Source organism: Ascaphus truei, chromosome 3, assembly GCF_040206685.1.
Source record: "Ascaphus truei isolate aAscTru1 chromosome 3, aAscTru1.hap1, whole genome shotgun sequence".
Taxonomy (NCBI): Eukaryota; Metazoa; Chordata; class Amphibia; order Anura; family Ascaphidae; genus Ascaphus; species Ascaphus truei.
The window spans coordinates 256,851,787-256,865,431 of NC_134485.1; the positions used below are offsets into that span (position 1 = coordinate 256,851,787).

The 13,645-nt window shown below is 43.2% G+C and overlaps 2 protein-coding genes across 2 annotated transcripts in view; one reads left to right on the plus strand and one right to left on the minus strand.

Moving 5' to 3' along the window:
- Positions 1-7,480, plus strand: part of RAB20 (RAB20, member RAS oncogene family) — a 57,372-nt gene extending 49,892 nt beyond the window's left edge. The window contains exon 2 of the mRNA XM_075590711.1: positions 396-7,480. Within this exon, the coding sequence (XP_075446826.1) occupies positions 396-910 (515 nt within the window). The 3' untranslated portion in view covers positions 911-7,480. The remainder of the gene's footprint in view (positions 1-395) is intronic.
- Positions 4,193-13,645, minus strand: part of COL4A2 (collagen type IV alpha 2 chain) — a 237,402-nt gene continuing 227,949 nt past the window's right edge. Inside the window, exon 48 of the mRNA XM_075590709.1 lies at positions 4,193-8,140. Coding sequence (XP_075446824.1) covers positions 7,886-8,140 — 255 coding nt within the window. The 3' untranslated portion in view covers positions 4,193-7,885. The remainder of the gene's footprint in view (positions 8,141-13,645) is intronic.

The following is a 13,645-nucleotide window of genomic DNA, read 5'->3' on the forward strand; positions in this document are numbered from 1 at the left end:
ATCATACTGTTTGCTGTTATATCCATGCTCTTCAAAAAGAAAAAGCACACAGGACCATATTTACTAAGAAGGGCTGTTCCACCCTTGTGCAAGAAGGTACCTGTACCCTTCCCTTTGAAAAAACAGTAAGGTGTCTTCTGGCGGTGGCAGGGGTCTTGAGGAATAACACTGCTTAGTAAATGGTGTTTGTGAGACTGATTACGGTGGCTGAATTGATATGGATAGACTGTAAGTGCTTTTTTGTCTAGTGAAGGGATTTTGCCACTTTATGTAACCACCATAACCGTATTGCCACTTTAAGAAATTAAAGTCACATTTGTAAGTAATGTCATATTCCGTGTCTTGCTGTTCCCTGTAATCATATTGCAACCTCTCTCTCTCTCTTTCTCTTTCAGGACGGGAACAGTTTCATGGCCTGGGCTCCATGTACTGCAGGGGAGCTGCTGCGGTTATCCTGACGTACGATGTTGGCAACATTCAGAGCCTGATGGAGCTTGAGGACAGGTTCCTAGCCCTGACAGACACTGCCAGCGATGACTGTATCTTTGCCATTGTGGGTAACAAAGTCGACCTCACAGATGACTCTGCTTTAGTGAGTGAAATAGATGAGGAAAGGCCTCGAAGCGCCAGCACTTCCAGTAAGGTCCGCAAACAGGCTCATACTGAAGATGCAGTTGCCCTCTATAAGAGGATAATAAAATATAAGATGTTGGATGAAAAGGATGTCCCTGCTGCAGAGAAGATGTGTTTCGAAACCAGCGCAAAGACCGGATACAACGTGGACCTGCTTTTTGAAGGTGTTTTTGACATGGTTGTTCCATTGATTGTTAAGAGAGCCAATGGACCACAGGACATTGTAAACCTTGCACATGGCAATCAAGGGAAGCGGGCGAAGAATGGCTGCTGTTAATAATCAGGTTTTTGTTTTCACCTTAAACCGGTGAAGAAGTCAGCAGGGACTGGGGTGGTATTAAGGTTGATGATCGAAGCTGGCATCATTCTGCCCATTGAATGCTCCGTACTGGTTCAACCATGTAGTCTACAGTGACCATTAGTTGTGACCACGTTGGAAAACTTCCAATCTCATCTCACCACTAACCATGGAGGGGGTGAGATGCAATAGGTGTTACAATGCAGTAGTTATACTGCTTGCTCAAACCCGTGAAGAGGTGTTCACTGTAATGGCTTCTAAGGTCAAAAAGATAATAATTTCTTCATTAAACTCCTTCACTGACAGACGAATGAGCAACACCATTTTTGCTGCTGCACCTTTTTGCAGTAAAGTGGTTACATTTCAGTAATGTGTACTACAAAGCATTTTAAATAGCACGCACCTAATCGACCTGTCTCAGTGGCCTCTTCACACGCAAACCTAACACCATCTCCTGTCAAATTCAAATGTGCTTTTTAAGTAAGGCACACACAAACGTCCTTTATAACCGCACCCAATTAGTTACAGTATATAGAAGACAGTATTTAGAAGACAGGTCACTGGTGATCGTTTTTTTTTTTTTTTTAAGAAAACATATTTTTGTTCTTGTTCTGGGGTACTTCGTGCACTTTTTAGTGATAATAACTTGAACTACTTCTCTAAGTCTTAATTCCAATGATTTTCCTAATTCTGGGTCTACTGCTCTTTTTCTAGCACAGTGGGAGCCAGGCAAATCTGTTTTTGTCTGTTATTTCATACTAATGATACTTGTAATTTTGTTTCTATGGTACATTATACGTTGAATAATAATAAACATTTATTTGTTAGTCTTTTTTTTTTTTTTTTTTACTGATTTTTTTTTTTTTGCTGTACCAATGAACAATCCTTACATTAAAGATATACATGCTATAGAATATATCTCTTATGTTTTTGTGCTCGGTGTGTTGTAACCACGGTAGCACAGAAAACCGTTTATAGTTTTCCTTGCATGAAAAAAATTAATCAAAACACCTGCTTGTAAATTTCTGGAAACTCAAGAATATTAATCAACTGTATCTGGTCTGAAAACATCTATAGGGCCATATTTTAGAACAAGGAAGTGTCTAGAATTGGGTAATATTCCAAATTGATAGCGATATCAAGGTAATAAAACCTTCTGATAAATGGATATTGATATACATTTTTCCAGGCTGTCTCGCCAATAGCAGGTCATGCTATGAGAAGCCCATTCTTCCTATAGGTAGGGACACTAGTGGCTAAATTGGTCCCAGAAAGATTAGGATACTTTGTAAGCTGTGATACCTTTTTTAATGCACCAATATATCCATCATATAGTGTAATGTTTCCGGCTTCTGCGCCTGCGCCACACCAGTGGCTGAGAGGGAATGATTGGACACCACCATCTGCAGCCAGCACAGGAGACCCAAGAACATGGTTTCCTTATGTGCTTTTTGTGAATCTATTGATTACTTTAACTATTGTTGAATAAATGGTACCACAGCAGGTAGTTGTGCTTTGTGTGCTCTTCTATTTTGTAGTGTATTTACTAGTACACTGGAGGGGAAGCACGTGCCCCCTATTTATATGCATTATTGACTTGTTCTGACATTTTGCCATTAAAGGATTAGGGAGTTTTTCTACTGTAACGCATTGGGTTACTATATCATGAGAAACGGCAAAACGCAATCCAAATATTTTTTTTCCCCAACCACAAGTACTAAACTTTTTTTTTTAACCCCTCTTTTATATGTAAAGCATGCGACAATGTATAATTCTACATTCTTGGGTAAAATGGTAATCGTTTGGTGCTCCTGTCAATTTACTTTAGACCGGTTTTATTCCTGATTGTGTGTCTAACATAATGGCTGCTTCAGTCAGGGTAACTCGGCAGCTACAATGTATTCTTATATTACTGTGGGTAACATTATTTATTGTTACAGTTTACAGCTCAAACTGCTGGGAACATTTGCAACAAATTATCACAAACAGGAAATTGTTACAAATATCTTGCCCTGCTTGGAAGAGGGTTAAAACCAAAACGCATTAAAAATGGCATTAAGAGTTGAATAAACCCCACGCACTCAAAAAGTCACTAATCTAAAACTACAGAACTGATTTATTTTAAAACTACAATATATACAATTTTACATGTTTTTGCTATTTTAAATCCCTTCAATGCTGGGAGGGCCTGGAACACAAAGCTTTTTATTGTGACCACTCTGGCAGTAAGGTGGTTAAGCTCCACTAATGTGACGCAGGATAAGAAACTGACCACAGAGCATGAACTCAGACTAGCAAGATAAGCTTTTATCTGCAAGAAAGGAAAAGCAGATGCTTACAGTACATCAAAAAAGGAGAAGTTGTGAAACATAGAAAGCAGTTCATGTCTTCAATGGTGGGAGATGATTCTGAAACTTTGTGCACGTGCTCTCTGATTTATAATGGCTTTTAAAATGACTTGGAAAATATTAGCTTGGTGCAATGGTCATTGGACTACTTACCCATTGACATCATATTTTAAGATATGTCTGCAACTAAGAAAATACTTATAAGGCGGTGTCCGTGGTGAGCGCGCGCGGCATCACGCGCCTGTAGCTGGAGCGGTTTGTGTCCTCTAGGTAGAAGGGAGGGGGAGGCGTAACCGTGAAGTCACAGAGCTGGTTTACCGTCATTGGGCTAACCGCTCACATGACCTGGCTGTCGCGCGTCAAACATTTGTGTACTGGAATATCGCGGTCGCGCTCTCTATGGCCTGCCTCATAGAGGCACAGCATTTTGATTGCACCGTTGAGCTCACCGTGGATACGGCCTAAGGGTTGGGCCAATTTGTTTGTGCTCAAGATAAATTGGTCCATATTTACGAAGTGGTGATAAGCTTTAGGGCACCGTGGGCCATTGTAGCAAATGTCAATAAGACCCACTCATTGCTTGTATTAGAGTTCTTTAAAACCGAAAAATGAAAATACCATTTGTGAGCACATTCATATGTTTCAGACAGGTCTGCAACCCTGTCTTTAACCATTATCTCTTGGCAAACAATGCTTCCACTGCAGCCAGGGATTCTGGGTAATGACACACAGATGAGAACTGACCACACATTTGAGACACATTCTATTTAGACATGCCTTTCATACCATGCACACATTCCGGGTGTTCCCTGTCACTACACCAGATTGTAAATGTGAATGCATGCCTTCAACTATCCTCACATACTGATTCTATAAAAACATAAAATAATAAAAAATGGCAGTGAAACATTGGTGATAAAATAAAGAGCGCACTTTTATTCATGATAATTACAGCAAATATAGAAAACTTGATATCCTCAAAAAGCATGAGAATGGAGATAACGGCTTACATGGTTATAATAACATTGTGTTGTAAGTAATTCGAGTTGATGTTGCTGTAGCATCTTACAAGGTGGTAACGAGGAAATAATGATAATTTGTTGCATAAAAAGGTTACTAAAAAAAATATTAAGATTTCAGAATGTTAACCGGTGCTGGACAGAGCATTCGTGTTTTGCAGAACACTGATGTTGTAGATATGTTGTAGGGTGTGAATGCTTAATAAGCCAACAAGTGAGTTATTTATAAATGTAACGGTGTGTAGAGTTTTAGAACCTCACAGGTATCTTCTTCCAGAACACTGACATGGATAGAATCAAATTACTTGGGGAAGATAATTATTTTATGCTCACGATACAAATGCGTCATGTACAGTATATAATGGGTACTAATCAGTGAGTCATACTGATTACACAGAGTGTGCTTAATTAATGCATTTCAAGTAGATCAGAGCACCCTAAACCAATTTGGGGCCAAATTAGCATAGCTTATTTCAGTCCATTGTCCTGAACACAGTATTGATGTATTATTCGCCCTATTAAGTAGTCCCTTCCATCATTTACTTAACATGTTTTACTCTATGATATTGTGATCCAAACACTGGATAGTACATAAAGTGTACAGTAAACAACATGGTAAGGAAACAACAATATATTCACACTCCTCTTCACTGTTGGTATATAAATTACAACTCATTTATGCAACTACTTTTTATGATGTTTGCATTTGATCCTTTTTACTGTAGGGTCTTTTAAAGGCCTTTTGTGATGCAGGATGACGCTCAATGCAAAATGATTATTGGTTTTAGTGGAGATATTTTAAATGAACCATAAACTAACATAATATTGTACTGTCTGTCCATAATATTGCACATATATGGAGGCTGCCCCGGTACATGGAGAAACAAATCATGCACAGCACTTTATGGAGAAATCTTTGCTATTGTGCCACTGGCAATTCTCTGACAGAAGGGCTAATTATAAATGCACCCTTTTAACGTTTCATAGCATATGATTACAGATTTGCTTATCCCTGTGTAATATTGTTAGTGTTATGCCTGTAGGATCAGTTGTGACACTAATGCTTTATGGTATATTAAATACAATAACGGTAGCAAACTAAAACTGATAAAAAGAATATATAAATTGCATGTACAAAAATGCTGGATGACAAATGCTATTTTTGGTTAGAGTCGGCTGAACAAGCAAATCTTTAAAATATCATACGTAGGTAAAACATTTTATTAGTATCATACAAGAAATAAGTGATCTCTAATGTATACACTTGAAGCGCCCTCTTGTGGCCATGTTCAGTTTTGCATCACCAGAACTAGAGATGTGAGCATCTCTGTGCTTTGTCCCTGTGATAGCTTTCATTTTATTTTATATATTTATGAACCTATTGACGATTAAAATCAAATAAAAAATGAAATTAGGGTTACATAATTTTCATGCCAGATAGAAAAAAAAAATGCTGGGTTAAAAAAAAAAAAAAGTGACAAAACCATCTTACCATTCAATACAGCAAATATAATAAACTCACGAAGGCATTTGTCCTTTCACAGGTCACTTGCTTCACTCACCCAATTATGTCGTACAGATTTCTGCCACTGATTCTGACTAGTGACATGCAAATGAGCACAGTGTGTTACTTTTGAGCTATCTATCCATTTTAAAACTAGGATGTCCCCTGCAACAGTGCTTTCCAACAGGGGGTTCACCAAAAACTCTGTAATGGCAGATCCCAGGCAGTATAGTGGGTTCCTGAGCGTGTGTGTTTGTGTGTTTGTGTGTCTTTCTGCACACTTGGTAAGGCCCAAACAGCGCCTTTAGTGTGGGTGGTATAGCGTTCAATTACAGCAGAAGCTTCCAAAGTCGCTTCCCACAATGCTTTGTCTCCACAGTGGCAAGACATTGCGGGGTGAGACTTTGGAAGCTCCCACAGAGATTGACAGCTATGCCACCCATGCTGTCTGCACACACAGAGATGCAGTTTGGGGCTTTATTAAGTGTGTGTCCCCACAAGCTCAGGCCTCTATACTGCCTGGGCTTGGTCAAACTGTTTTGTTAGCAATAGTCTGATGAGTAGGCAATAAGATCTATGAATTAGGGGTTCGCGGAACAAATATTTTCTAGCAGGGAGTTCACAATGTAAAAAAGGCTGGGAACCCCTGCACTACAGTTTGTACTACTGCATTATACAGCTTACACTGTAGAGCAGTGGTAGGCAACATGATCTACCATAAGGGCTGCATGTGAGGCTCTTAATCCCTGAAAAGGGCAGCACATTACTTAGTGTACAGTATAGGTAGAAGGGATGTTGCAGCCATGGATAGGTGCTTCTTTCCACCTCGCCCAGTCAGCGTCTTAATCCCGGCGTGCTGATGAATACTGTCCCATTCCTCTCCTACACTGGGAAGTAGTGATTAGCATTGTCATTAGGAAGCTTGGAGGGGCCAGAAGCTACAATGCCTCTGCACTGAAGATAGAGGGAGAGCAGGCTGCTGTGGTGGCTAGCGTTGGGGGCCCGCAAGTAAAGCCCCAAAAGGCCACCTGTTGCCGATTAATGCTATAGAGTCTTAAGTTATTAAGTATAGACTCAGAAACCTACTCCAAGACCGTTATATCATTGTTCTGGAATCATCTGGTTCAGTCTGATTTAATCTAGTAATGGTTGAAAATCAGACGCAATAATTACAGCTTCACAAAGTGTGCAATGTATCAGTGAAAACTCCACAGAGACAGTGTTTAAAATGATAAGAATCTAAAAAGTGATATGTTGAGTATGCTCATTTTTATGCCATGACCCAGGATCCTGGTCTACGGTTTAACCCTGTATGACAGGGCTCTTCAACTAGCTCCACAAAGGGGACAGGGCACACAACATTTAGAAGTCGCAGGGCACGAGCACATTGTAATGTCATTTTGGGTACATTTAAAGACTTTTGAAAGTTATATTGCAAAATTTTGCAATCATTTATAAAATCGGGACCATATATATTTGTATGACCCTAACTTACCAGTGAGTTTGTATGTGAAAAATTGCATTTAGTGGACTAAGCAACTAATATGGACCAGAGTCCAAGGGCCACATCGGAAGCTGCATTTGGCCCGGGGGCTTTTAGTTTTAATGCTGTGCTGTGTGATGTGATAATGGGAGGGTAAGGAGCAGGGTTTGGTGACGTGGAGGATATGTACAAGTTGATTGATTTTTTTTTTCTGGCAAAATGAACATAATGGCCTAGTGTACATTTTAATTTGGATAATATTTTAGGCAAATTGTAATCACTGACCCTATTTTCTTGGTTCTCATTTTTGAGATGTGGATTTGCAAATTGCTGTATTTTGACTGAAGATTCCCTTTAAAGCATTCGTAAACTCTATTACTATTAATGGCTATTTCATCCCGCTCGTCAAGTCATTCCTAAAGCTCATTGTGGGTAAAAATAACTGATGGATGCATGTCAGACAGAATATTTTTAAATACATTTCAAATCCACTTTTTCTTTGTGAGGTAATAAGTTAAAAATGAGCACCAATATGAATTGTTTAGTGGTTGTTTTTTTTTTTTATAAAAAGACAGAAAACTTTCTTTGTTTTGTTAGCTTTTACAAATTCTTCATACAGACTTGGCATCGGCTGATATGAGTTCGGATCAGCCCGGCTTTCAGTGTGTCTGCAGATGGGGAGCTCTGGAAGGACTGGTCGATAGTAGTAAGCCAGAAGCTGTACTTGTTTGCAAAGTAGTGGCAGGTCCCACGAGCGCCATTGCATTCAATAAATGGGGTTGCCCTGAAGTCCTCCAAACAGCTTCCAGGAGAAGACAGGGATTGTCCGCCTCCCTCGTCTCCTGCAGCAGTGTGCTAAGTTACAGAGATGAAAGTGTCACATATTAGCACGTCAAAATAAAAGGTACTCACAGATCAAGGTTAGTGTCAGCCACAGGTTCATAGAACCATCACATAACTACAGATAAAGCATGATTTATGTTAAACTGCCCCCAAAAGGTGCAGTCTTGCCGCGCACCACCCACACTGAGCCTGCCCTGAGCCCGCACGGACAAATTATTGTTGTTACAGTTCAGTGCATGGCTGGCAGGTGGCGCACTGAATATCTTTGCCTGTGATACTCTGAATGCTACAGTGCAGTGTCTGAGGTGAAGATCAAATGTACATCTCTGTCTAATGACCTTGTACTGTTTATATCTACTGTTGAAATGTCACACTGTTAAAAAACATTGCTTTTACGGAATCTGTGTCATAGTGTAACTTTTGTGCTGTGCATGGCATGGGATATGGAGCTTACTCCTTGTCACCCAAGACCGGGTTGCAGTTATGCCTATATGATATATTGCACCATTCAAGCCAGGACAGGTAAGAGTGCAACTCTATCTGGGATCTATGAATATATCGTTGACCAGTATGAATTCTGCAAAGAAACACCAAGCCAAGAAGGGTGGAGGAATTATATGAGACAAAACATAAGCATTACTGATTGCTTTATTAGAACACCTTTGCGTCCTGGCAAGAGGTGCGGGTCCTGGGAACTGCACGCATCATGGATGGGTATGTTTGATCATGGCAACTTTTGAAGAAGAAAGATTTGTTGGGACTAAGAGATTGAATAATAGACCTTACGGAACCGGTCCCTCCAACCCGCTCTAACCTGGGTGCCTGCCCCAATACCATTACCAGTGTGGACCAATCAACTCTGAAAACTAGATAAACCTACATCCCATCTACATGATCATCTCGAACATCTACGTACAGCACACCCCCTTTATCAATAATGGGTCAGTGCCACCTAATTTTCAAGTTGTCTAATCAAGGTAAATATACATTTACACAAGTTTACATACAGAACTGTCATTTCCAAATGACCCGCATATGCGTTCCATAGACCACGCATGCGCATACTGTAATTTAAACATTTATTTTTTAATAGGGTACAGTAAATAATTTCATATTTATTTTAAAGAGTTCAAGCCGTAAAATCGACAACCAGAAGAAGATGGCAATTGAAGTCTAAAAACTATTATAATTTTCAACCTTTTTAATACTGTTGAGGTTTTTTTATATTGTAATTGTAGTGGGCACCGATATATATATATATACTGCTGTATTTTTTCTCGATTATTTATGTACAACATATTCTTTTTACAAGTGAAAATGTTCAAGAGCTAGCCAGCCCGAAGAAGATGCTGTTTGAAGAAGATTTATATTTGTTAGAATACAAATTTCTTTGCTTTTCTATTTTTCATAGTCATTTACAGTAATCGAAAACAATATTTCATATTTTAAATACTTTTTAGTCATCTGAAGTTTCTAGGGGAATAAGTGGTGGGCTCCATTTAAATACCATTTCATATCTTATTATATTGCATCGTACGAAATGAACGGAAATAAGGGATGGGTTACATTGCATTCAGATTTTGAACGGCCAAAGGTGCCGACTATCGTTTCTGCGGAGTATTGCAACCAATGCGAAAACTCAATTTTCCCGGCCACAACACATTCCCAGGTCAGCTGCGAGCAGCCGGAAAATAATTGGGGGCGCATACTTTATCAGCAAGACAAATGTGCCAGTAATTTATGCTATATCTGTACACAAAATAGTTTAAAGAAACAATCCAAGTGGGCGATTTCTTTCGCAATTTTTTTTTAACATACTGTAGGACTGAAGCAGGGGTTCTCCAGAGCTGAACCCCATTTATTTCAGCCCCGGGGCCTCCCTGATTCCAGAGATACTTACCTCCATGGGGGTAGGGCCCTATCTCTCTGCTTTTCAAAGCTGCCATGCCATGTGGGTCAATAGGAAGCCACACCGGATGACGTCATGGCTTCCTATTCACCTGCAGGGGGCGGCAGCTTTGAAAAGCGGCTATTACGTGATTTCTGCTAGCTGAGCGGACTGGTTACCGGCTCCCTCTACAGAGGCAAGTATCTAGGGGTGCAGGGGTCACCAGAGCTGAAATTAATAGGGTTCAGCTTTGAAGACGCACTGCTTCAATCCTATGTTAAAATAAGAAAAAAATTGCCAGCTTGGTTTTCCTGAAATACTGGCTGCGATGAAGACTTGAATGGTATACACCAGGCCTGCCCAACTCGTAAAGTGAGAAGGGCCGAACTGCTCCAAGGAAAAAAAATTTGGGCCGCACGGGTTTCATCATCATCATCATCATCATCATCATCATCATCATCATCATCATCATCATCATCATCATCATCATCATCATCATCATCATCATCATCATCATCATCATCATCATCATCATCATCATCATCATCATCATCATCATCATCATCATCATCATCATCATCTCTCCTCCAGCACCTCTCCATCATCATCATCCTCATCTCCCCCAGAACCCCTCACTATCAACCTTTCTGATACTCCCCATCTATCTCTCATACACCCATCTCTCCCCCTCACCCACACAATACCCCCCTCCACATCAAAAACATAATACCCCCTCCACATCCCACCAGCCCATTCCGTCAGCAGCCCCCCCCCAAGTAAGCATCCCCCCCATGTCTCTCTTCCCTCAATATAACACTCTCTCCCCCTCCCCTAAATCACACCCTCTCCCCCTCCTCTCAATGACACTCTCCCCCTCCCCTCAATATGACACACTCTGCCCCTCCCCTCAATATGACACACTCTGCCCCTCCCCTCAATATGGCACTCTCTCCCCCTCCTCTCAATATGACTCTCTCCCCCTCCCCTCAATATGACACTCTCCCCCTCCCCTCAATATGACATTCTTCCCCTCCCCTCAATATGACACTCTCTCCCTCCCCTCAATATGACACTCTTCCCCTCCCCTCAATATGACACTCTTCCCCTCCCCTCAATATGACACTCTTCCCCTCCCCTCAATATGACACTCTTCCCCTCCCCTCAATATGACACTCTTCCCCTCCCCTCAATATGACACTCTTCCCCTCCCCTCAATATGACACTCTTCCCCTCCCCTCAATATGACACTCTTCCCCTCCCCTCAATATGACACTCTTCCCCTACCCTCAATATGACACTCTTCCCCTCCCCTCAATATGACACACTCTCCCCCACCCCTCAATATGACACTCTCTCTCCCTCCCCTCAATATAACACTCTCTCCCTCCCCTCAATATGACACACTCCCCTCCCCTAAATGAAACGCTCTCCCCCTCCCCTCAATATGACACTCTCTCCCCCTCCCCTCAATATGACACACTCTCCCCCTCCCCTCAATATGACACACTCTCCCCCTCCCCTCAATATGACACACTGTCCCCCTCCCCTCAATATGACACTCTCTCTCTCCCCTCAATATGACACTCTCTCTCTCCCCTCAATATGACACTCTCTCTCTCCCCTCAATATGACTCTCTCTCCCCTCAATATGACACTCTTCCCCTCCCCTCAATATGACACTCTTCCCCTCCCCTCAATATGACACACTCTCCCCCTCCCCTCAATATGACACTCTCTCTCTCCCTCCCCTCAATATGACACTCTCTCCCTCCCCTCAATATAACACTCTCTCCCTCCCCTCAATATGACACTCTTCCCCTCCCCTCAATATGACACACTCTCCCCCTCCCCTCAATATGACACTCTCTCTCTCCCTCCCCTCAATATGACACTCTCTCCCTCCCCTCAATATGACACACTCCCCCTCCCCTAAATGACACGCTCTCCCCCTCCCCTCAATATGACACTCTCTCCCCCTCCACTCAATATGACACTCTCTCCCCCTCCCCTCAATATGACACTCTTCCCCTCCCCTCAATATGACACTCTTCCCCTCCCCTCAATATGACACTCTTCCCCTCCCCTCAATATGACACACTCTCCCCCACCCCTCAATATGACACTCTCTCTCCCTCCCCTCAATATAACACTCTCTCCCTCCCCTCAATATGACACACTCCCCCTCCCCTAAATGACACGCTCTCCCCCTCCCCTCAATATGACACTCTCTCCCCCTCCCCTCAATATGACACACTGTCCCCCTCCCCTCAATATGACACTCTCTCTCTCCCCTCAATATGACACTCTCTCTCTCCCCTCAATATGACACTCTCTCTCTCCCCTCAATATGACTCTCTCTCCCCTCAATGACACTCTTCCCCTCCCCTCAATATGACACACTCTCCCCCTCCCCTCAATATGACACTCTTCCCCTCCCCTCAATATGACACACTCTCCCCCTCCCCTCAATATGACACTCTTCCCCTCCCCTCAATATGACACACTCTCCCCCACCCCTCAATATGACACTCTCTCTCCCTCCCCTCAATATAACACTCTCTCCCTCCCCTCAATATGACACACTCTCCCCCTCCCCTCAATATGACACTCTTCCCCTCCCCTCAATATGACACACTCTCCCCCTCCCCTCAATATGACACTCTCTCTCTCTCCCTCCCCTCAATATGACACTCTCTCCCTCCCCTCAATATGACACTCTTCCCCTCCCCTCAATATGACACACTCTCCCCCTCCCCTCAATATGACACACTCTCTCTCCCTCCCCTCAATATGACACTCTCTCCCTCCCCTCAATATGACACACTCCCCCTCCCCTAAATGACACGCTCTCCCCCTCCCCTCAATATGACACTCTCTCCCCCTCCACTCAATATGACACTCTCTCCCCCTCCCCTCAATATGACACACTCTCCCCCTCCCCTCAATATGACACTCTCCCCCTCCCCTCAATATAACACTCTCTCCCCATCCCCTCAATATGACTCTCTCTCCTCAATATGACTCTCTCTCTCCCTCTCTTCAATATGGCACTCTCCCCCTCCCCTAAATGACACTCTCTCCCCCTCCTCTCAATATAACACTCTTTCCCCCTCTCCTCAATATGACACTCCCTCCCCCCCTGCAATTCACATCATACCCCCCTGCACTTCACATCACTTCCCCCCCTGCACCTCACATGTCAGCAGCCCCCCCTCACATGTCAGCAGCCCACCCCCTCCTCACATGCCAGCAGCCCACCCACCCCTCACATGCCAGCAGCCCACCCACCCCTCACATGCCAGCAGCCCCCTCACCCCTCACATGCCAGCAGCCCCCCCTCCCTCACATGTCAGCAGCCCACCCCCTCACATGTCAGCAGCCCACCCCCCCTCACATGTCAGCAGCCCACCCCCCCCTCACATGTCAGCAGCCCACCCCCCCCTCACATGTCAGCAGCCCACCCCCCCCTCACATGTCAGCAGCCTACCCCCCCTCACATGTCAGCAGCCCACCCCCCCTCACATGTCAGCAGCCCACCCCCCCCTCACATGTCAGCAGCCCACCCCCCCCTCACATGTCAGCAGCCCACCCCCCCTCACATGTCAGCACCCCCCCCCACCTCTGTACCA